Source organism: Bos taurus, chromosome 3 (genome assembly GCF_002263795.3).
Source record: "Bos taurus isolate L1 Dominette 01449 registration number 42190680 breed Hereford chromosome 3, ARS-UCD2.0, whole genome shotgun sequence".
Lineage (NCBI taxonomy): Eukaryota > Metazoa > Chordata > Mammalia > Artiodactyla > Bovidae > Bos > Bos taurus.
The window spans coordinates 50,897,651-50,922,357 of record NC_037330.1 but is presented as its reverse complement, the minus strand read 5'-3'; the positions used below and the strand labels follow the sequence as shown (position 1 = coordinate 50,922,357).

Below are 24,707 nucleotides of genomic sequence, written 5' to 3'. Positions count from 1 at the left end.
GAATTAAATGATACTAACAAACATTGTAATGATGCAGAAGGCATAAATTTCTTTTTATGATTACCTCTGTATATGTATTCAATTTATATATTTAAATATATTTATTGAATCAGTTACTAATCAAATAACCTAAAACACAATGTGAGATAAAAATACTGCCATTACAATCTTCAAAAAATAACAATGTTTCTGAAGGAAATAACAAATCCTGGTATTTTAGGCCTTTCATTATTGAAAAATATATACCAGGCTCTCTGTCTGGCACTAGTTACACATGGGTGGACCAGGTGGATATGGTCCCTATACCCAGAGAACACATGCCTCACTCATGAATACCTGATGCTAGGCTATTCCTTTTCAGACAGACCTTTGATGCCTACTCCCTTTTCAGTTGAATAGTTCAAGGAAACAGAAATTCTTATAAAATGGAAAACTTTAATTGTTTAAAGCAAAGGCACAAGTAAACATTTCAGGTTATCATACAATGTTACAATAAGAAATTCCAAAAATTAAAATGAAATACATTATAATTTTGCATCTCTATAGTATATTTAATGTATTATTCTATCTTCTCTTCTTTGGAATGAAAAGAAGGTATAGGCGGATCAATGGATGTAATGTAAAAACTTGGATTATAAATAGCATTCACTCCATTTTTAGTCAGAAAATTTGAGTAGAATGAATTAAATAAAAATTAACTAAAAAACATTGTTTCATTAATGACAGAGCAGCAATAACTTTCAGGCTAAAGTTCATTGTTTTAACAAAGTAAATCACTGATTTAATGAAATGTTAGCTGTTGATGCCTGGTACTTATATAAAAATCAAGCTGGCCATGAAAGGGCTTTATTAAGACACAATTCATATACTCATTTTACTTTAAATCTGAACATTATAGTGCATTATGTAAAGAAAAAGAAGCATGAGGAACCATGTCATTTCTAATGATGTCAGAAATAAAATACTTTAAAAGGTCTAGACCTTGTTTTCAATCAAAGGCACTGTCTGGAGAGTAACAAGCTGCATTCAGAGCTAAGCAAGTTTTTTTTCCTTCCCCAAATAGCCAGCCAGTTAGTTGGGACTTGCTGTCTCAGTTAGTCAACAAGCACTGAATGCTTAATACCTATCAACAAAAAGGGTAGAAATCATGTAGTTATATCTTTGACATATATTTCCAGGAAGAAAATTTTTTTCCACTAATTTTTTAATAGGCTATTGAAATATTTTCTTGGTCTGTAAGGTCTCTGTTTAATCACCTCAGTGTAATTTCCACTTTATTCAAGTGACTTGTAACCTCTTCTCAGCATTTCAACCCAGGATGACAATGACACCAGAAATAAACTATTCCAAGGGAGCAAGTTATCCTATTACATCCTAAAGGCCAGGAAGATTTTAAACCCTTCTAAGAAGTATCTGAATCCAAGATCTTGAAAGAAAAGATTGTTGTTTCTAATTTTTCATTATTCAAATTACAAGAGTCCCAACAGATTAAGGTTTACTTAACTACTAATTCCTAACCAGAAACAGTACTTAGGAAATTTTCTAAGGATATCTTTCAAAGTTTAGAATTGAAACATGATTCTAAAAGGATGTTCATACTTTTAAAGTCAAATTATAACAATGACTCAATGAAGCATACCCTAAAGGTCAATGATGCATGCTTTAGAGAATGGTGCCAAGATTCTGGAATTCTTTCCTTTTTTTCTCCATTTCCAAAGGCACAGATATCCTTCTGAATTTTCTATGGCTTCAAATACTTCATAATCTAAAATAGCTGGTACCGTCTCCATTTTGAATAGTTTTAAGTATAGGATCCACCAGGAAATTTTAGGTCCAAACCATTAGCTCAATAGCAAAAGCAAATCTACTTGAGACAAACTGAAGAGGTAAACCTACATGTTAGAGTATCTAAATTAAAATCAGCAAACTTTCTCTAAAGTGACAGACAGTAGATACTTTAAGCTAAAGCGTCTGCCTGCAATGCGGGAGACTTGGATTTGATCCCTGGGTTGGGAAGATCCCCTGGAGAAGGAAATGGCAACCCACTCCAGTACTCTTGCCTGGAAAATCCCATGGACAGAGGAGCCTAGTAGGCTACAGTCCATGGGGTCACAAAGAGTCAAACAGGACTGAGCGACTTCATTTTCACTTTCACTCTGCTATTGTAGCACAAAAGCAGTAACAGATAATACGCAAATGAAGAAGCATGGGTATGCTCTAATAAAACTTTATTGACACTAAAATTTGAAGGTCATATGATTTTCATGTGATTTTTTTTCCCCTCAACTCTTCAAAAATATAAAAATCACCCTTAGCTTGTGGGTCTGAAACTCCAGTACTTTGGCCACCTCATGTGAAGAGTTGACTCATTGAACAATGACTGATGCTGAGAGGGATTGGGGGCAGGAGGAGAAGGGGACGACAGAGGATGAGATGGCTGGATGGCATCACGGACTTGCTGGACGTGAGTTTGAGTGAACTCCGGGAGTTGGTGATGGACATGAGGCCTGGCGTGCTGCAATTCATGGGGTCGCAAAGAGTCGGACACGACTGAGCGACTGAACTAAACTGAACTGAACTAGCTTGTGGGTCATGTAAAAATAGGCTGTTGGCTGGAACAAGCTTATGGGCTGGACCAGTCAGATTTCTTGATGTGGGGGTCAAAGCTATCATGTTGCCATAAATCATCTCACTTCACTTGGGCATCAACAGCCTCAAGAATGACAGCAATGAACCCAAAAAGAGAATCTCAAAGGCACCAGTCAGACAATTCTAGCAGTACCTACATTCATAAGCTTTATGTAGCTTATGAATGTTGATACTCACATATCTATACATATAGATATACATATATCTCTGTAATATATCCAGGAAACAGTTTAAATCAAATTTATTTAAATCACATTAACTACCAGAAAAGCAGGGAATTGATAAATTCATTTAGCTGAGCCTTTTCAAATGCTTTGGTGTCAGAGCAATCTGGATTAAAACTTTAGCTCTGATATTTACTAACTTGTGGCCACAGTTATATTACTTAACCACTAGAATTTAGCCTGGAGCTATGGACTCAGGAGGCATGTTTTCAATCTTGTCTCTCAAGAGCTTGCTTACAAAGGGCTTGCTGGGAAAGCCTAGCTTACAATGTACCATAAGGCTTACCTCCTTGTTCTAGAAAACTAGTTTTGTCTCTTCTATTCCATTTTATCATGTAATTTTTTTTCTGCATGCAACATATTGTACAAAATTTACCTCTGTATTTACTGAATTCTGCCTTCCTCTCATTCTTGAGGATTATTTCCTTTTCATAAGCTGCTGAGGAAAATCAGAGTAGAAAGCATCCAGGCAACACATTTCTGGAGTCTTTCCATAGTGGAAATGTAGTTTGGGGGTTTCCTCTAATTTATCAGTGACAGGCATCAGTTTTCTAGGGAAAAAAAGATCTAGATGATAAAGAACTGGTAGGAACGGATTCTTATGGCTTGCTTCATCTATAGATCAGTAACTAGAGAATCTGAAGATAACATTCATAGATTATTTGCAGATGTAATTGTTGTGCATCGTGGACCTCAGACCATTGCTTAAATTATATTAAGTAGAATATTAGCACTAAGTGATGCCTGTTATACTCTCTCTAATCAAGAAAAATTTAGTAGTTACATACACATGAAGTAAAAGATTTCACCAGTAGTGTCTTTGAATAAGCATCAGTTATGAATCTGCTAGTGTTGAATGCTAAGCAAAATACTAAAGCTACTGCAATATTAGTGTTTGGTTTTATTTTCAATTGTCTTTAACCTATTATTTACAGAGGTCCAGTTATAATGCTGAAGGCAGTCATTTTTCAACAAGTACATTCTCCATATAAAATGTTCAACGTTGGGTGGTACAGATTTATAAATATGTACAAAAACCCAATATATTTGTAGCTAACTAGTACTCTGGTAGGCAACACATGGAAGCATCATATGCACATAAAAATTTGAAATTAAAACAAAACTTAAAATTCTTAAGACAACCATTAACTTGTGTTTATAAAATTATGTGAAAAAAGGCTTTGTGTTTGGGAATTTTCAATGGACCACTAATAAAGCAGTAATTTTAGTTGAAGAAAAAAAAAAAAGAAGTTTCCAAACACAAAATACCAAGATAACTCAGATGTATATCTTGGTTAAATGTGTGTAGACAGCTGCTCTGAAAACAAATTGATAAATATAAATATACAATTTGTTCACTGAGCATAAAATATTGCACGAGAACAGCTTTGTCTGAAGAAAATTCAATTTTCCATAGTTCTGAACTTCAAAATGGTTCCCCACATATAGATATAACTGCATTTTCTAAACAAGAAATGTTAATATTTAGTAATACTGTTAGAACCGCGTTTTTCCCATTAACCATATTCCATTCTATTTTATGGCAATGGTAAGTCAGTGGTTAAGATTTGGCAAAGATAAAAAGGCAGATAAGACTGTAAAATATATATTTATATATATATATATACACACACATATACATATGAAACAGATATGTTCCAAAAACCCTTAGTCATGATAACTGATCCCTTAAAGAAAAATCCACAGTCTAGGTCACAGTGATGGTCAGACGGTGGTTGAGTACGAGGCTCTTCTCAGGGGCTGCTCCTTTTGAGCCACTCGACTGCCGTCTCTGGTCTCCAGCACACTGTCTTCTGCTTCGCTTTCACTACCATCTGCCAGAGTGGGGTCCAAAGACATTGGACCAGATTTTCTGTGCAAGGGGAAACCAATGCCACTTTCCTGTAAGGAATTATCTATAAACTCTTCATCAGAGGAATGGAATGATTCATCATCTCCTATTAAATGGTTGACGATGTGGATTCCATCAAAAGGGGGTTGGCTGGAGAAGCCTCTCTGGCCTTTTAGGCACCTGAGCTGTCAAAACAAAATCCAAGTTAATATACTCAACTTGGGGAAATACACACACTCCAAGAAAGCAAACATTTCATATTTAAGCAAGAAGATACCTTGATCTTTTTTCAATTTATGGATATAAATAGTAACTACCAATTTTTTAGTGACTCTTAAATGTCATGCAATGGGCACATAATTTATTTTTAGTTAAATCATCACAACAATCCTATGTGGTTGATTTTACTGTCTTCATTTTAGAGATTAGGAAATAAGAGACTCAGGTAGTATAGCTTGCTGAGGACACACAATAGTCAAGTTTAGATCCAAACTGAACCTCTGCTATACTAGAAATAACATAAACCCCATGTACCCATCATTAATTTCAACATCTAACACATCATGGACAGTCTTGTTACAATATACCTCTCATGTTCCTGACTATTTTGAGGTAAATCTCATCCTATCAGTTCACCTGTAAATATTTCAGTGTACGTCTGTAGAAGAAATGAACTTAATAAAGACAATACTCTGAACTATTACATAGCCTGTCTTGGAGCATGTCTCCATAATTTTGTGAGTGATGATGATGATAATGGTTTACAAATCAAAAACATTTGCTGAGTCTCCATCCTGTACCACTATCACTCAGTGAGAGCAGAGATGCTTTCTTCCCACCATGACAAAAATAGAAGACTATTTTTGTCTTCTCTCCCGTATTCTTCCCAGGGAGAAAGAGTGACTTCTCTCACTAAGGGGTAGGGGAGAGGAATGGCACGTACTGCTCAGCTCTTTTCCCTCTCTTTCCATCTTTGGGAACCAGGTTCTGCTTCTCCAACCCTGGAGTCTTACAGGGCCATACCCTTGTGTGGGAAGGGCTATGGAGATCAAATGCTACCTATTACTGGGTGGGCAAGTCAGACAAACTCTAAAGTTCAATACTGAAAAGTCCACTGTTGTCACACAGCAAAAACCACATTCTCCCAAACCAGTTTTACCAGTATTGAGAGTGATTTTCTCTTCATCATCTGTCCCTTCTTTGCCTCAGTCCACTACCATATAATTAAGACATCAGCCTCTTTTCAATAATTTGTTTCAAAAATATAAAATTTAATCTTGATATTATCACTTGTTTAATTTCTCTCATTCATCATGAATTTTCTCCTACAAGAGTTTTTTTTTAATCTAAAACAATAAAAACAAATAACTACCCAAATCTACTTTGACTATCAAGAATTTGCTAAAAATACACTTCATATCTCTTGTCCTTATCAGTATTATCAACCTGCAACTTTTGTTCTTTAGGGACAAATTCCTGGTCACTAACTATCTTTCCAATCTTGAGAAAAAGGCAATGTGAAATATTCAGGAAATATTACATACACTTTCAAAACTAACGGTTCTGAGAGTAAAGACATTACAGCTTTGCCATAACACCTCCTAGCTTTCCTGATAGACATCCGGGAAGAAGTGAAGAAACCCTAGTAAATCTCTGTTGGTATGTGACAATGGGAAACAAGAAGGATGCTGGGGCTCAACACAGCGATGTCTACCTCAGGGAAAGCATCAGACATTAAGAAATTCTTGTGCCCTAGGCTAAGAGAACATCACTGTGAGTTACTATGTAACTGAAGTAAAACCTTCCTCTATGGCATAGCACAAGGGAGATAAACTTCGAGTTGAATCTCCAGGGAAAGGACAGAGAGCACCAGAGAGACCAACCCGTGGTTGTGATGCCCACTGCATTACTACAACTGCCATGCTCTGATGCAACATCCTATCACCGAATTGCAACATATGATTTATAGCTCCAAACATAAAATTAAGTCAGTTAATCTCTTCCTTTCTCTTGTCCCCAGACCCTTTTGAAGAAATAATATAGAGCGCGTGTCCTCCTTCTTCCTGGCTATAAATGAGGATTGTGGTAGAGGAACTACAACTTCCCAATTGTTGGGAAAGCTGTAGCTTTTCTTTGTTCTAACAAAATTTACTGCAATTAAAACACCACAGCATCATATCAAATGTAATCACTGACCTCAAATATTATATGAAATAAAACTATAGATAGAAGGGTCATTTCTTCAACATCAGAGATGCAATTTAAAAAATGATTCCTTATTTGATAATTGCTAATACAGAATAGCAAAGGCATAGAGAAAGTTTTTGGTGGAGAGAAGAAAAGTCTGAAGGTAAGGGACTATTTGATAAAACTGAAACTATCTATAGTTATCCCCTGGACCTAGGAGTGTGCATATTGGTTCTGAGAGGGTAGAGTGTGCATACTGGTTCTGAGATGTTTATTTTCAGGCCCTGAAAATAAACATCTGGGCAAGGAATTCCAGGGTACTGAGTACCCAGACTGTGGTCTCAAAAGGGTTAGACTTCAGGGTGGCTCAGATGGTAAAGTATCTGCCTGCAACGCACGAGACGTGGGTCTGATCCCTGAGTCAGGAAGATCCTCTGAAGAAGGGAATGGCAACCTACTCCAGTATTCTTGCCTGGAGAATCCATGGACAGAAAAGCCTGACAGGCTATACTCCATGGGGTCCCAAAGAGCTGGACATGACTGAGCAACTAACATTTCCACTTTCAGGGATGTCCTCTGGGACTCCACATCCTCTGAAAAGCAGTCTGCCTGGGAGAAGTCCAGAGCCGTGCCTTCTAAAGTGCCATTTTTGCTGTCTGTGTCTAAGAGCTGTACTGCTCACCCTTTTTACTAGACTTCTAGGAACTAACTATATTTAAAAAACAACAAAAATGCAGACAAGTAACCTTCTCAATCCAACCCCGCTACAAAAACTTTCAAGGGTAATACTGGTCGCAAATTTAGATTAGCATATCTCAAAATATGGCCCATTGATCATCGGCATCAGAATAACTGAGGATACCTACAAAAAATGTAGAATCACTCCCCAGATTTAATGAACCCAAATCCAGAGCATGAAAACCCAGAATTTATCTATTTTAAAAAAGCACTTCAGGAGATGTTGATATGCTCAGTTAAAGGATGACTGCGGTAGATCCTCTGTTCAAACCAAATGAGGCTGACTCAGAAAGGAGTTGATTTACCCAAAATGGAACTATCATTTATTCAGCACAAAAGTGCTGCTGAACTATGAACATCTGTCTGCCCGTGTGTGTGTCTGGTATATACAAACAGACACCACCTTTCAGTAGTACAACCAAGCCGTTCTGGGCCGATTCTACCATCTGGTGGTTGAAACAAGGAGTAGTCTGTTGAAATATCTTTTCCTGAAACTTTTTCCTGGTGTAAGAGTAGAGTCTAGAAATGTATATGCTCAAAAAAGCTGAATAATTTTGATGTACATTCAAGGGAAAGGACCACCCTTTACACAATATTTCACTTTTTTCTTTTGTTTGGTTTTGTTTGACATTTTTGGGGGGGTCAATCACAGGATAAAGAACCTGATAAAAGCTATTGACTCTTGTCTTGAAAAGTACACATATATTCTTGAGTGTACCTTTTTCAGGCCCACCGTCTTCTAATTTTATAAAAACTATAGGAATATCTTCACAATACTAAAAGCAAAGACAAAAACTTAAAATTGTGAAGTGCTAACAATGCACTCATATCATGGAAAAGAGAAAGTATTATTTTTCTAGGTGAAATTAGACATAGTTTCTAACGGCAATGAATGTGCCTCAAAGTACTTCTGAGATTTCACAAGGAAAGAAAAGGCACCAGGACTCTCTGGAATTGTATGCAAAGGGTCCTTTCTGGGGAATCTTTGAATTCCTCAGAGAAGGAGCTCAGCAGGATCATGATACAATGATGGTTTTAGTCAATGCATCCTACCCAGGCATTCAGACCTTCCTGTCAGGTTTTAAAGTTCCGTAGTCTTAAGTCTGAGTAGAGAGTCAAATATTATCAGACATTTAAGGAAAGCATTTAAGAGAAACCATAAAAAAGGCAACAAGAAGTTAAGACTATTTGGGGAGAAAAAAACTTAAAAAAAAAAAAAAGCATTACTCATTGCTTCTGAAGACACTGCATCCATGTAAAAAGAAAACGTGATATTCTAAAAAGGGGCCTTAGACTTAAATTTCTCTGACCTGAAAGATATGAGCTTTGATACTGAAAAAGCCTATCAAGTGTCGAAGACAATGGTTTAAAAGTAAACCTATATCATGGTATATCACAGTGAAATTTCAGGACACTGGGAACAAAGAAAAGACAAAATATCCAGCCCAAACCAACAAATTTTACATAGAAGATTAAGAATCAGAACAGTATTAGACAACAGATTAGTGCCTTCAAAATTCTGAGAAAAAAATTTCTAACCAATATTTTAAAAAATTATAATTATCTTAAAAAAGTTTTATACCCATACAAACTATCAAGTAACTGTGAGGCTAAAGTATGAGTTAAAAGCTTCAAGGACTTAAAATCTGGGGTCAATCATGAGAACCAGAATCAGATAAATCTTTTCTATAGTTTATCTCACATCTTTTTTTCCCCCCAGAAAGGTAAGTGATATGTCCACCAAAATGAAGTATACCAAGAAAGACATGCTTTTATTTTTGATCCAGGAAAAAGGAAGTCTAATGCAGAAGTGAGGCAAAAAGAATCCCTAGGATAACCAAGAAAGTCCCCATGATGACAGCTATGCAGGAGGCCTCCACCTATACATGATGACACCTCTTTGAAGTAGACCAGCAGGCAGGAGGAAGGATTTTTTTTTTCCAAGAAGGTGAAATCAGGGACTTTCTGGGTGGTCTAGTGGCTAAGATTCCACGCTCCCAATGCAGGGGGCCTGGGTTCGATCCCTGATCAGGGAACTAGCTCCCCTGTGCCACAACTAAAAGTCTGCATGCTGCAACTAAAGATCCCGCCCTCACAACAAAGATCCCATGTGCCACAACTAAGACCCAGTGCAGCCAAATAAATAACTAAGTAAATAAATAAAAGGAATAAGCTGTCAAACCATGCAAAGACAAAGATGAATTTTTAAAACAAAGGTAAAATTAATAGTACACCTAAACTGAAAGAAGAGAACTAACACATAACAGGAGATTTGCACTGTATTAGAGGAGAGTTTGCACTGTATGAGAGTCCCCTGGATAGCAAGGAGTTCAAACTAATCAATCCTAAAGGAAATCAACCCTGAATATGCACTGGAAGGAATGATGCTAAAGCTGAAGCTCCAATACTTTGGCCACCTGATGCGAAGAGCCAACGCACTGGAAAAGACCTCGATGCTGGGAAAGACTGAAGGCAAAAGGAGAAGGGGGCAGGAGAGGTTGAGATAGATAGCATCACTGACTCAACGGACATGAACTTGAGCAAACTCCGGGAGATAGTGGAGGACAGGGAAGCCTGGCATGCTGCAGTTCATGGGGTAGCAAAGAGTCAGACATGACTTAGCAACTGAATAACAAGAGGAGAGTTAAACATAAGAGAACACACCAATAAAATGAAAAAAACTAAGACAATCATTTGAATAAATGTATGCAGGTGAAATAATCACAAGACACTGTTCTGTACAATTGAAAGGCAATACAAAGGAATGAAGTCCTGATACATGAATGAACCTCAAAAACATTAAGCTGAGTCAAAGCCAAATACAAAAGACAACATATTACGTGATTCCATTTATACGAAGGGTCCAGAACAGGCAAGTCCACAGAGACAAAGTAGACTAGTGGCTGCCTATGACTAGGGAAGAGGGGAGGAGAAAGACAATGGCTGAAAGTAGACACGAGGTTTCTTTTTGGGGTGACAGAAATATTCTAAAATTAGATTGTGGTTATTGTCACACAACTCTGTAAATACACTAAAAGCTATTGAATTTTATACTTAAAATGGGAGAACTTTATGATATGTAAATTAGGCCTCAATAAATCAGCTGAAAATATTAATAACTAGAGACAGAAAAACAAACAAATCCTCCCCAAAACATTATTTTCCAAACTTCCCTGATAAGACTATCTTGGAAACTTGTTAAAAATAAGATTTTCAAGGCCTTTGGTTTCTACTCTGGAGGAGAGGCCTCCAAGGAAACTCAGGAGCTTTAAAACACACACACACACACACAAAATATACCTTTTGAAAGAGTGGATCCTTTCCAAATCTTTAAGTAGGATCCTGGTTTCTTTCCAAATGATTGAATCTGTACCAATAATTCTTTCTGGTTAAACAGTATCTCATGGTATCACACATTTGAAAGGCTCCATTAAAGAGATGAAGCATGTACTAAAAATATGCAGGCCAAAGAGAGGTCTTAAGAACTGCTAAGCAGTTTAATATTAGGCTGTTGGGGTGCTGGGGTTGTAGGAGTGACATGGAGGTATCTTAAGTGCCTACTGCTAAGTCAAAGCAGTCAATGTGAAAAAGCTAAATACTGTAAAATTACAACTATATAACATTTTGGAAAAGGCAAAATTGTAGTGACAGTAAGTAGATCAGTGGTTGTCAGAGATTAAAAGGGAGAGAGAGAAGAATGAATAGGTGGGGCCCAGGAGACGCTTAGTGAATTATTCTGTATGACACAGTAATGGCAGTTACAAGTCATCGTAACTAGTACATTTGTAAAAACCCACAGGATGTACATCACAAAAAATGCATCCTAATGTAAAAACAGACTTTAGTTTATATGTCAATATTAGCTTATGTATGACACTAACACAAGATGTTCATGGGGGTAACTGTGGGAAGGTGCTGAGGGGGTTTATCTCTGCACTTTCTGCTCAATTTTTCTGTAAACCTAAGACTGTTTCCCAAAATAAAGTCTATCAGTTAAAAAAAAATGAGATGGTCTGTGATATTTGTCTATGACCATATTTGTCTATAATGTCAGAATTGCTTGAGCAAATTTTGAGAAATTTGAGCAAAAATTGTCTGTTTTAAGACAATGTTTAGCCTCTTGTTCTTTAAAAAAAAAAACAAACACAGTAAAGTACACAGATTTTAAGTGTACAGACAAATAAATCTTTACTTATGTATATGCCCATGTAACTACCATCTGGATCAAGATATAGAATGTTTCCAGCACCCTGGGAGGCCCCCTTGTGTCCTCTCTTATCTGGGTGATTACCCTACATTGCATTAAAGGTCGCCACTACTCTGACATCTAACATCACAGAATACTTTGCCTGTTCTCAGACTTAAACAAAGAAACGTATGGCATATACTCATTTGTGTCTGGCTCCTTAAGACAAGAGAAGACTCTACACATGGACCTCACCAGATGGTCAACACCAAAATCAGACTGATTATATTCTTTGCAGCCAAAGATGGAGAAGCTCTATACAGTCAGCAAAAACAAGACCGGGAGCTGACTGTGGCTCAGATCATGAACTCCTTATTGCCAAATTCAGACTTAAATTGAAGAAAGTAGGGAAAACCACTAGACCATTCAGGGATGATCTAAATCAAACTCCTTATGATTATACAGTGGAAGTGAGAAATAGATTTAAGGGACTAGATCTGATAGACAGAGTGCCTGATGAACTATGGACAGAGGTTCCTGACATTGTATACGAGACAGGGATCAAGACCATCCCCATGGAAAAGAAATGCAAAAAAGTAAAATGGCTGTCTGGGGAGGCCTTACAAATAGCTGTGAAAAGAAGAGAAGTGAAAAGCAAAGGAGAAAAGGAAAGATATAAGCATCTGAATGCAGAGTTCCAAAGAATAACAAGGAGAGATAAGAAAGCCTTCCTCAGCGATCAATGCAAAGAAATAGAGGAAAACAACAGAATGGGAAAGACGAGATCTCTTCAAGAAAATTAGAGATACCAAGGGAACATTTCATGCAAAGATGGGCTCGATAAAGGACAGAAATAGTATGGACCTAACAGAAGCAGAAGAGATTAAGATGTGGCAAGAATACACAGAAGAACTGTACAAAAAAGATATTCAAAACCCAGATAATCACGATGGTGTGATCACTCACCTAGAGCCAGACATCCTGGAATGTGAAGTCAAGTGGGCCTTTGAAAGCATCACTACGAACAAAGCTAGTGGAGGTGATGGAATTCCAGTTGAGCTATTTCAAATCCTGAAAGATGATGTTGTGAAAGTGCTGCACTCAATATGCCAGCACATTTGGAAAACTCAGCAGTGGCCAGAGGACTGGAAAAGGTCAGTTTTCATTCCAATCCCAAAGAAAGGCAATGCCAAAGAATGCTCAAACTACCGCACAATTGCACTCATCTCACATGCTAGTAAAGTAATACTCAAAATTCTCCAAGCCACGCTTCAGCAATATGTGAACTGTGAACTTCCAGATGTTCAAGCTGGTTTTAGAAAATGCAGAGGAACCAGAGATCAAATTGCCAACATCCGCTGGATCATTGAAAAAGCAAGAGAGTTCCGAAAAAACATCTATTTCTGCTTTACTGACTATGCCAAAGCCTTTGACTGTGTGGATCACAATCAACTGTGGAAAATTCTGAAAGACATGGGAATACCAGACCACCTGACCTACCTCTTGAGGAACCTATATGCAGGTCAGGAAGCAACAGTTAGAACTGGACATGGAACAACGGACTGGTTCCAAATAGGAAAAGGAGTTTGTCAAGGCTGTATATTGTCACCCTGCTTATTTAACTTCTATGCAGAGTACATCATGAGAAACGCTGGGCTGGAAGAAGCACAAGCTGGAATCAAGATTGCCAGGAGAAATACCAATAATCTCAGATATGCAGATGACACCACCCTTATGGCAGACAGTGAAGAGGAACTAAAAAGCCTCTTGATGAAAGTGAAAGTGGAGAGTGAAAAAGTTGGCTTAAAGCTCAACATTCAGAAAACTAAGATCATGGCATCTGGTCCCATCACTTCATGGGAAATAGACGGGGAAACAGTGGAAACAGTGTCAGACTTTATTTTCTGGGGCTCCAAAATCACTGCAGATGGTGACTGCAGCCATGAAATTAAAAGACGCTTACTCCTTGGAAGGAAAGTTATAATCACCCTAGACAGTATATTCAAAAGCAGAGATATTACTTTGGCAACAAAGGTCAGTCTAGTCAAGGCTATGGTTTTTCCAGTGGTCATGTATGGATGTGAGAGCCGGACTGTGAAGAAAGCTGAGTGCCGAAGAATTGATGCTTTTGAACTGTGGTGTTGGAGAAGACTCTTGGGAGTCCCTTGGACTGCAAGGAGATCCAATCAGTCCATTCTAAAGGAGATCTGGGTGTTCTTTGGAAGGACTGATGCTAAAGCTGAAACTCCAGTACATTGGAAAAGATTCTGATGCTGGGAGGGATTAAGGGCAGGAGGAGAAGGGGACGACAGAGGATGAGATGGCTGGATGGCATCACTGACTTGATGGACATGAGTTTGGGTGAACTCCGGAAGTTGGTGATGGACAGGGAGGCCTGGCATGCTGCAATTCACGGGGTCGCAAAGAGTCGGACATGACTGAGTGACTGAACTGAACTGAACCTGTTACTCAACATTATGTTTGTGAGATTCATCCATGTTGGCATGTATAGCAGTTGTTCACTCTTTTTCAGCAGCATGTAGTATTCCACTATGTGAATTTAACTATGTCAGAATTTAACTATCCATTCTACTATTAATGGCTTTGGGGCTGTCTCCAGCCTACTGCATATAAAGCTGCTAGGAACATTCTTAAATATGATTTTTAGAATATAAGCACTCACTGCTCTTGAATACATCCAGCAGTATAACTGCTGTGTCACTGTATTATTAAGTTGGGTCACTGTATTATTAAGCTCTAATAAACTGCCAAATCATTTCCCAAAGTATTATAACATAAGCTCTTTAAATTTTGCAAGAATACTTTGGCCTTACCTTCTGCCAGATGATTGTCAAAGCAAATTAATGGTCCTTTAACTGATCATCCTGATTAAATTCATTCTAGGCTCTTATTAGAAAATACGGCATTGTATTTTCAGCTGTTCAATCATATTAGCAGAGACTTGTGATTCTTGTAATCACATGGTAATGTGGTAACTCTTATAAACTGATGGCATAAGTATAAATCAGTAAAAGTATTTCTGAAAATAGTTTGGTATTATTTTCTAAAGTTGTGTACCTATATACTTTACACCTAAAATAACCATAGATTACAGTTTGCTTGGGACAAACTATTTTCATTCTTAAAAGTGCCCTGGTTTGAACCATAAATAGTAAGTCACTCAAGCAATTCCATTCCTAAGTATATGAACAACAAAAGTAAGTATAATATACTGAAAAAACATTTATAATGGGATTTCCTAGCAATTTTATTCATAATAACCCCAAATAGAAATAACAATAGAATGAGTAAATAAGTTATGGTATATCATATAATTGACACAATACAGTAATGAAAATGAACTTTTACTGCTACATGGAACAACATGGATAAATGTCACAGTATGAGCAAAAGAAGTGAAGCACAAAATAATTCATTCTGTATGATTCCATTAGTATAAGGTTAAACACTAGGCAGTAAGTGGAAGAGTGACAAAGAAACCTTTGAAATGCTGGCAAGATTCTAGTTCTTGACTTTGATGGAAGATTAAATAAGCATATTTATTTTTGTAATAATTCATCAAGCTGAACCACTTAGGACTCATGAATTTTTCTGTATATAATTGATACTTTAAGAATAAAATGTCTATTATTAAATAAAAATCCAAGAAATAATATCTATGGAAGGTTGCTAGAAAGACATGCAATTGCCATACATTCTTTTTTTTTTTTCTTTCTTCTGCTAGTATTTCTAAACTCTACCTTTGGCTTTAACCAGACAATCACTAGTTATATATCTGGACTCCACTATTTTAGTCCATTATAACAGTGCTCTTACTTAGCCTAACAATTTCCTATTCAGTATATTTTCCAGTACCATATGTGAATCCATAAAAGAAATCAAAGTTAAAAAGCAGGAAAAGGAATAACTGATTTGGTTTTGTCTTACTAGACAACATGAATCTTTAATATATTATATTCCATGCTTTATGCTGGCCACTTATGCAGCCCACTTTGATACTCTAGGCATTTCTGTATGCTAATAATAACTCTGATTCTATTAGATTAGGACTAATTATTTTAATTATTAGATTGACCCATATGATACCACCATATTTGTAAGTGAAAGTTAAGTATTAGCAATTTCCTTTGGTTTAACTGGGCTTCCCTGATAGCTCAGTTGGTGAAGAAACCGCCTACAATGCAGGAGACCCCAGTTCAATTCCTGGGTCAGGAAGATCCTCTGGAGAAGGGATAGGCTACCCACTCCAGTATTCTTGGGCTTCCCTTGTAGCTCAGCTGGTAAAGAATCTGCCTGCAATGCAGGAGACATGGGTTTGATCCCTGGGTTGGAAAGATCCCCTGGAGAGGGGAAAGGCTACCCACTCCAGTATTCAGTCCATGGGTTGCAAAGAGTCAGACATGACTCTGTCGATTTACATATTTTTAAATAATTATATTTAATTAACCTAATTTTTGGTTATTTTTGTATTATATACATTCATGCAAACTGCCTCAAAATTTTTAGGGAACAAGGAGGAGTATAAATCTAAAAACAAACATTTCTCATCATGCATATTAAGTTTTTTAGTTTCAATTATTTGTTTAGTTGTATCCCAAGACTAGGTGATCAATAAAACCTCTCAAATATGCTTCCAAATTTATCTGTAACTTGACCATTTTGATAATAAAGTAGTTACATTCACCAGAACAAAATTCCCAAATAATCCAATAATAATAAAGACAAAAAAATAGAAATTGCTTCATTTTAAAAAATATTTTTTTTGTTTTCTAGTATTATTTTGATATTAAGTTTAAAATATTAGCATTTTATAAACCATTTTTATAACTTTTATAGCATTTTAAATAAATCAACAGGCATAAATACTTTAATACTGTAGTGATTCACACATACATATATGCATATTTGCACTTTTATTATTATTGGCCATGCTGCATGACATGAGGGATCTTAGCTTCCTGACCAGGGATCGAACATGTGTCCCTTGCAGAGGAAGGATAGAGTCTTTACCACTGGACAGCCAGGGAAGTCCCTGAGTTTTTATTTATAGATTTTTTTCCCCAAAATTATATGATTTAACACTGGAATTAAATATTTAAAATCAGTACCGTCTGGGAAAATATGGAATGACTGGTTGCTGTACATACACTTTACCTCTCTGTCAGCCCCTAATGATGAGGATTATTTCTTAATCATTTGTGTATCCTAGAACTGAGCTTTCTGGCTTGACCAGAGTAGGCACATAAGAATGTTGATGAACTACACTAAAACAGCAGGATTCTTGAAAAAATTCTTGGGCATTGATTATCCATCCGGTCCTTTTAAATGCTGAAAGAGAAAACTAGTAAGCATACAGATGGGGCTACTAATATACAAGACCCAAAAATGTACTGTTTCTTACCTGATGTGGACTGCTTCATCATGTTATGCATTAAGAGACAGAGTAAAAAAAGTGAAAATATATAGAATTTATTTAAATAATACTTAAGACATTCTGATATACACATTACAACTTAAAAAAAGTTAACAAAATCTTAAACTCTATCAACAAAGAGATTGGACTTAAGGATTTCTCTGCACATATTAAGCAAGGCTTACCAAACAAAGCATTTAGTAATTAGAAAAGGAAAGTGATAAGTGAAGACATACAACTTATAAAGAATAAAACAAAACGCAGTATAGTTAATAAGAAAACAGGAAACTGTCATGTTCAGTCTGATGAACATAGGTTTTGACAGGAAACAGCAGCGTTTCTAACTGCAAGACAGTAAAAATTCAGACACTAAAAAAAGAGTATTAAAAACTATTACAATTATTTCACATAAAAATTACACTAAAATTTTAAAGCAGGGAGAATCTGCAGGGGTGAATATTCTGAAGCCTCAAAGGACTTCATAATCAACTTGGTCTACTTCATTCACTAAATAACTAAAGGTTAAGACAGAAGTTTCTTTCGTAAAACAGAAAAATGTGATATGTTTTACAGATATACAGCTTTTAATATAACTTAATAAGTAACACGGAAATTTGTTCTAAGAAAACTTGTTCATCTGGGTCGCTGACCATGTAGACAGAGGACACAGCATGTTCTCTATGTATTTGCTTTTTTTCTGCACATTATAGAACAGTGGTACCTTGAAAAAGTTAGGGTTAACTTTACAGTTGATTTTAAAGCGACACAACAGGTTAATCTTCTGCCATTTTCAACATGCAGAGGTAACAGAATTAATAATGAACACTTATATTGATATGATGCTTTAAAGTTAAAGTTCTGTGTATATTATTTCAAGTTAAAATTTTTTCCCCATGTGTCTGCTTGGAGGTTGAATTGTACAGGCAACTACTACTTTCTGAGATTCAAAAGAATAAGAAGGACTGCACTGAGTATTTTGAAAGACAATCAATCCACAACAAAGTGGAAAAAAGTCATCCACACACCAAAAAAACCCCTAACCAAATGAACTTTGATCACTACTAGACAGGGTTTAAACCATTGAAGTGAGTCATGTGATACCAAGTGAACTGCAAAACAGTTGCAGTAAGTTTCCAAGACTGAGTCATATCAGATTATAAAAGCTCCTATTTGTACATCTGGGTCTCTATAATCAATCTTTGTAAAACACAGGGCTATAGGTTTTAAAGCTAAATGTAACACTTCTATAAGTGATCTATAATATATAAAAATAACTATACATTATCTTATATGAGCAGATAAGTCCAATAATATAGATTTGTATTTCTAATTTATAAAGGTATTACTCTTTTTTCCCCCAAAGTTTAATCAGTGATTTTGCTGGATTCCTTACAAAATAATTTTAATAGTTTTCAAAATTTTAAATACATGTAAATGAGAAATGATACAGTCAGTATATTTATTCTCAATTATCAGCCTTAAAAACGGAATTACACACATGACAAAGATTAAAACTAGTGACAAACACACAAACCAAAAGATTTCCAGTGAATCAGAACCGGAAACCAATAAAAGTGATCAGTCGGAGGTCATGACCTGCTGATCATTGCATTACATAGACAAGAGCCAAAATTCAGACTTACAGTAATTAAAATTCAGATTAAGTTGAAAAAATAAAAAATTTTATTGAAATAATATAAAATAGGCAACGCTGACAATGTTTTTGGCACTAATCTATGTATATCTCTTTAAAGCCAGATGAAACACTTAAAATTAAAAATATATAGAGAGTCTATGTTAAATGTATAAAATGCAACGGTTAAAACTCATACTGTTAGAAGCAAAGAAAAAATATGTATACACATTAATAAGTGAAAAAGAAGGAAAGTAAAGTTTGGAACTGAAGAAACCTATACTGTGCATTTGTTACAAGAGAAGGATGGGGGGGGGGAGCGGGGAAATAAAAGCCATTTACAAAGAACTGTTAGTTTTTCTCTAGTGCATACTTAGATTTATCCAGTACACTGAGGCAAACAAAATGAAACTGCCATTGCGCTCTTCCTGGCAGCTGACACATCTTGATAAAATTGAAACCATTAACATTATTTAGAAGGTATTCTAATGTCAATGGTGATGAGGTTAGGAATATATGAGGTTCTATGTAAATTTATGACCAATTACAGGAAATAAATCACTTCACACTTGTTTCACTCTGAACTTTTAAAGCTACATCAAAGTACCACGTACATTTCATATGATTTAACCTTTAGCTGGAGCACTGAAAAAAAAATTCAAACCTTCAGCAAAACATCCTCATAAAAACAAGGTATTTTTTTTCTATCTGGATTGAATTCCTAGGAGGAATTATTCTTCTCTAAAGCTGAATCATAGGTTTTATCAGTCCATCTAATCAACCAAATTTTAAATCATTTACTTGATAAAGGATTTGTGTCTAGACTTATAAAGAATTCTTACAACTAAATTATAAAAAGATAACCCAATTTGAAATGGGCAAAAGGTCTGAGTAGATAGGTCTCTAAAGAAGATACAAATGGCTAATGAGCATAGGGAAAGATGCTCAATTGTCATTAACTATAGAGAGAATATAAATAAAAAAAAAAAAACAAAATGAGATGACATTTACACTTACTAGGATAGCTATGTCTCTGGCCATACCACCCTGAACACCCCCGATCTCGTCTGATCTCGGAAGCTAAGCAGGGTCGGGCCTGGTTAGAAATTGGATGGGAGGCCACCTGGGAATACTGGGTGCTGTAGGCTTTAAAGGAGAAGGCAATGGCACCCCACTCCAGTACTCTTGCCTGGAAAATCCCATGGATGGAGGAGCCTGGTGGGCTGCAGTCCATGGGGTCGCTAGGAGTCGGACACGACTGAGCGACTTCACTTTGACTTTTCACTTTCATGCATTGGAGGAGGAAACGGCAACCCACTCCAGTGTTCTTGCCTGGAGAATCCCATGGACAGAGGAGCCTGGTGGGCTACCATCTATGGGGTCGCACAGAGTTGGACACGACTGAAGCGACTTAGCAGTAGCAGTAGCAGGATAGCTATTGATCCCCTGCCCACCCCCCTCCCCCCCTCCAAAATAGAGAATAACAACTACTGCCAAGAATGTGAAGAAACTAGAACCCTCATAAATAGCTGGTGGGAATATACAATGGTACAGCTTCTTTGGAAAACAGTACGGCAGTTCCTCAAATGGTTAAGAGTAGAGTTATCATATAACTCAGCAATATCATTAATAAGTACACATTCAAGACAAATGAAAATGTTCACAAAGAAACCTGTATATAGATGCTTGCAGCAGCATTATTTAAAGTAGCCCCAAAGTGAAAACATCCCAAATGTCTATCAACTGATGCACGGATATATAAATTATGGTATACCCATATGAAGGAATATTATTAGGCATTATGAATGAAGAAGTACTGATACATGCTACTACAAGGATGAACTCTGACAAGATTATACCAAATACAAGAAACCAATCACAGATGACCACATATTGTATAATTCCATTTAAATGAAATATCCAGAACAGAGAAATCAACAGAGACAGAAAATGTCACCAGATTAGTGTTTGCCTAGAACTAGCAGAAGAGAACCTTGAGGGAATGTGACTAACTTTTGAATGAAAAAAACTTCTACAATTTATTGTGATGATGGTTGCACAACTCAGTGAATATACTAAAAACCACTGAATTGTACACTTTAGGTGGGTGAAGTGTATTAGACATGAATTAAAGCTCAATAAAGCTGTTTTATATACATACACACACACACAAAATATTTATATCTATTTACATATATGTCAGATAGCCATTCTGTGGATATATTTTTAACAGAGATATTGGCAGACTGAAAAGAAATAATTTTCTATTTAGGAGGTGAAGAAAACTTAATTGATTAAAAAAAATTCATCAACAACGTTAACCTTCATTTAGTTTTTTCCTCAACATAAAAAGAAATGATGGCTACCTTCTACAGCTTCATTTTAAACAGGCAGAAAATATTCACAATAAAATGTTTATTTCTTTAGACTGAAGTTAAAGGAGATGAATTCATTTATAGTATTTACTTTTTTCAGAAACTAAAACTTCTGATGGAAAAATAATTTTAAAAATATACAATATACATACGTAGCCACAAACCCATGCTATTTTATCACTGAACACAAAATAAGCTTTCAAACAGACAGGTCAGTATCCTCTCTTCCTCATTTGGAGGTACTCACAGGCTGCTTAGTTAAGATTGGGTCCTTGCAAACCACATGACCTCATGAATGCTATCTTATCATATCACAGGTTCCTCACACTGACCACAACAACTTAAATCAGACAGTCAGGAAAGTAGCACTGAGTCTTTGACACGTACTATTGGTATGACATTTTCGGCTGTCCAGCTTGCGGGGAGTGAAAATCTGATTATCTCATGTCCAACTGCATCTGCGAGATATGGCCCATGAAAAGCACATGACTTACTGCTAAAACTTCCAACCACAATGTAAGAGTTTTAGTTTTGTAAATCTGAGAGAGCTAGCTATTCATCTTGTACCAATTTTCCTTTAATCAACAGTACATTTGTGGAGCACATTTTCTAAGGTTCCTAGTTTGAAACACTATCAATACTATACTATTGTTTCTTTAAAACTGAATTACATGATGCAAAAAAAAAAAAAAGCCAAAGTTTTAAAATAACTGATTATATTTCCAAATCTTAGTGTAGTTGAAGAAACTGGATTAATATTTAAGAATAGATAGCATTAACAAACAAATGTGAACTACTGGGTAGCTTGGTTAAAAATAGCACAAGTATATCTAAATTAGACTGAAAAAAATCCAAATTGGCTCTGAAATGCATCATTTAAACCAAGGCCTTAATAGGAATATAACTTAAAACATAATTAAGGATGAAGATTTTATTTAATGCACTTCCTCTTGTTCAAGAAAGCTTTACCCTCAGCCATCAGCTAAATCTCTGTAAGTGCTTTTCTTCACTACCACACACTAAAAACAGACTAATAAGAAGGCACTCTGGTTTTAGAGGTGCCCCTCTTTATTGATTTCTTTTTTTTTTTTTTTGAGGATAAAAAGGAGCTATTTATTTGTTAATAAAAAGAAAAATAGGTGACAGATATGAACAGATATTTTACCAAGAAGACATACAGATGGCAAATAAACCATGTGGAAAAAGAAAGATCAACATTATGATTCTTTGCTGCTGCTGCTAAGTCGCTTCAGTCGTGTCCAACTCTGTGCGACCCCAGAGATGGCAGCCCACCAGGCTCCCTTGTCCCTGGGATTGTCCAGGCAAGAACACTGGAGTGGGTTGCCATTTCCTTCTCCAATGCATGAAAGTGAAAAGTGAAAGCGAAGTCGTTCAGTCATGTCCGACTCTTCGAGACCCCATGGACTGCAGCCTACCAGGCTCCTCTGTCCATGGGATTTTCCAGGCAAGAGTACTGGAGTGGGGTGCCATTGCCTTCTCCATCTTTATTGATTTCTACAGTTATTTGTTCTGGAGCTCTTTACATACCTCTGAACCTTTGCATATGATGGTTTCTCTGCCTGAAATAGCTTTCTACTCTCCTTGTCCTGGCTAACTTCTATTCGTCCTTCAATAAAGAGTTTAGGCACCCCCACACCCAGAAATCTTTTCATATTTCTAGGCTGTGGCACCATACGGTTCTACCACAGCACTGCCAATACTGACTGGCTCTCCCTACCAGTCTGAATTCCTTCACAATTGGGACTATGACTTTTATACACCTAGCACAGGACTGGGATGGAAAGGACTTTATAATGATCATTTAAATAACTGTTTTGGAATGCAGAAATTGAGGCAAGGCCTGAAGTATGCCTGAGAGTTAAAAGATGTCCAAATACTCACTGACTGAATGAATGTATGAATAGGCATCCTAAGGCTACACAGTTAATCAGTGGCAGAACTAGCCCCACACTCCAGGATGACCATTTCTCAACCACCTACAGTAAGATGGAGAGCAAAGACACAAAATTCAGAAACAAAACTAAACTTATCAAATGAAAACACCCAAAGAACCAGAAACAAAATCCAGAATGCTATTAAGAACCTGATAAGTTGCATGGATATCTATTCTCCCCTCTTTATTTTATTAATGTGTTTAGCAGTAGTGAAGGAGAAAGTCAGAGTTAGATGAAGAGTCGGGATAATCAGCTTTCAAATAAATGAAATAAATTTAAAAAATGAACACTAAACTCTTGAAACCTGAGCACACAAATAAATTCCCTGGATTTTAAAATCATAGCTCATTTTGGTTGCCCCATGTCAGGTTGAATGAAAATCTTCAAGTACATCTTATCAGTGTCATTACAAATGTCAACAAACAATACTGTAATCATGCTAAAACCTTATTGGTATCATACATATGATTGAAATGTCTTTAGGCATTTATATCTTATTTTCCTCATGTCTTAGATCTAAGAGTATACTATTAGATGACCTCTTCATGAAAGGCTAAAAGGAAGTCTCTTCCACCCTTACTGAAATAAATCCATTTCAGTTCAGTTGCTCAGTCGTGTCTGACTCTTTGCAACTCTATAGACTGCAGCACGTCAGGCCTCCCTGTCCATCACCAACTCCCAGAGTTTACTCACCGTTGACTCACTTACGTTGAGTCAGTGATGCCACCCAACCATCTCATCCTTTGTCAATCCCTTCTCCTCCCATCTTCAATCTCAGTATCAGGGTCTTTTCAAATGAGTCAGCTCTTCACATCAGGTGGCCAAAGTATTGGAGTTTCAGCTTCAACATCAGTCCTTCCAATGAATATTCAGGACTGATTTCCTTTAGGATGGATTGGTTGGATCTCCTTGCAGTCCAAGGGACTCTCAAGAGTCTTCTCCAACACCATAGTTCAAAAGCATTAATTCTTCAGCGCTCAACTTTCCTTATAGTCCAACGCTCACATCCATACATGAATACTGGAAAAACCATAGCCTTGACTAGATGGACCTCTGTTGGCAAAGTAACATCTCTGCTTTTTAATATGCTATCTACGGAGGAGCCTGGTAGGCTGCAGTCCATGGAGTTGCTAGGAGTCGGACACGACTGAGCGACTTCCCTTTAACTTTTCACTTTCCTGCATTGGAGAAGGAAATGGCAGCCCACTCCAGTGTTCTTGCCTGGAGAATCCCAGGGACAAGGGAGCCTGGTGGGCTGCCATCTCTGGGGTCGCACAGAGTTGGACACGACTGAAGCGACTTAGCAGCAGCAGCAGCAGCAGCAGGTTGGTCATAACTTTTCTCCCAAGGAATACTAATAAGTAACTACACCAACTGTCACTCTAGGCTTTATAGTTAGTTCCATTTCCTTTAAAAATGCTTAGTATTATCTGCCTTTATTTCTTATAACTCAAGTGGCATTTGACCACTTGGG

General features: G+C 36.7%; 1 protein-coding gene and 1 pseudogene across 12 annotated transcripts in view; one reads left to right on the top strand and one right to left on the bottom strand.

Annotated features, from left to right (window-relative positions):
- Positions 1-415: 415 nt before the first annotated feature.
- EVI5 (ecotropic viral integration site 5) overlaps positions 416-24,707 on the bottom strand; it is a 234,397-nt gene continuing 210,105 nt past the window's right edge. For 10 of the 12 annotated variants that reach the window (XM_005204328.5, XM_059885080.1, XM_059885081.1 and 7 more), the window contains one exon: positions 416-4,910. In XM_005204328.5, coding sequence (XP_005204385.1) covers positions 4,599-4,910 — 312 coding nt within the window. In that variant the 3' untranslated portion in view covers positions 416-4,598. The remainder of the gene's footprint in view (positions 4,911-24,707) is intronic. The other 2 variants (XM_059885090.1, XM_059885087.1) reach the window with 2 other exon arrangements.
- Positions 19,933-20,051, top strand: LOC112446060 (uncharacterized; annotated as a pseudogene).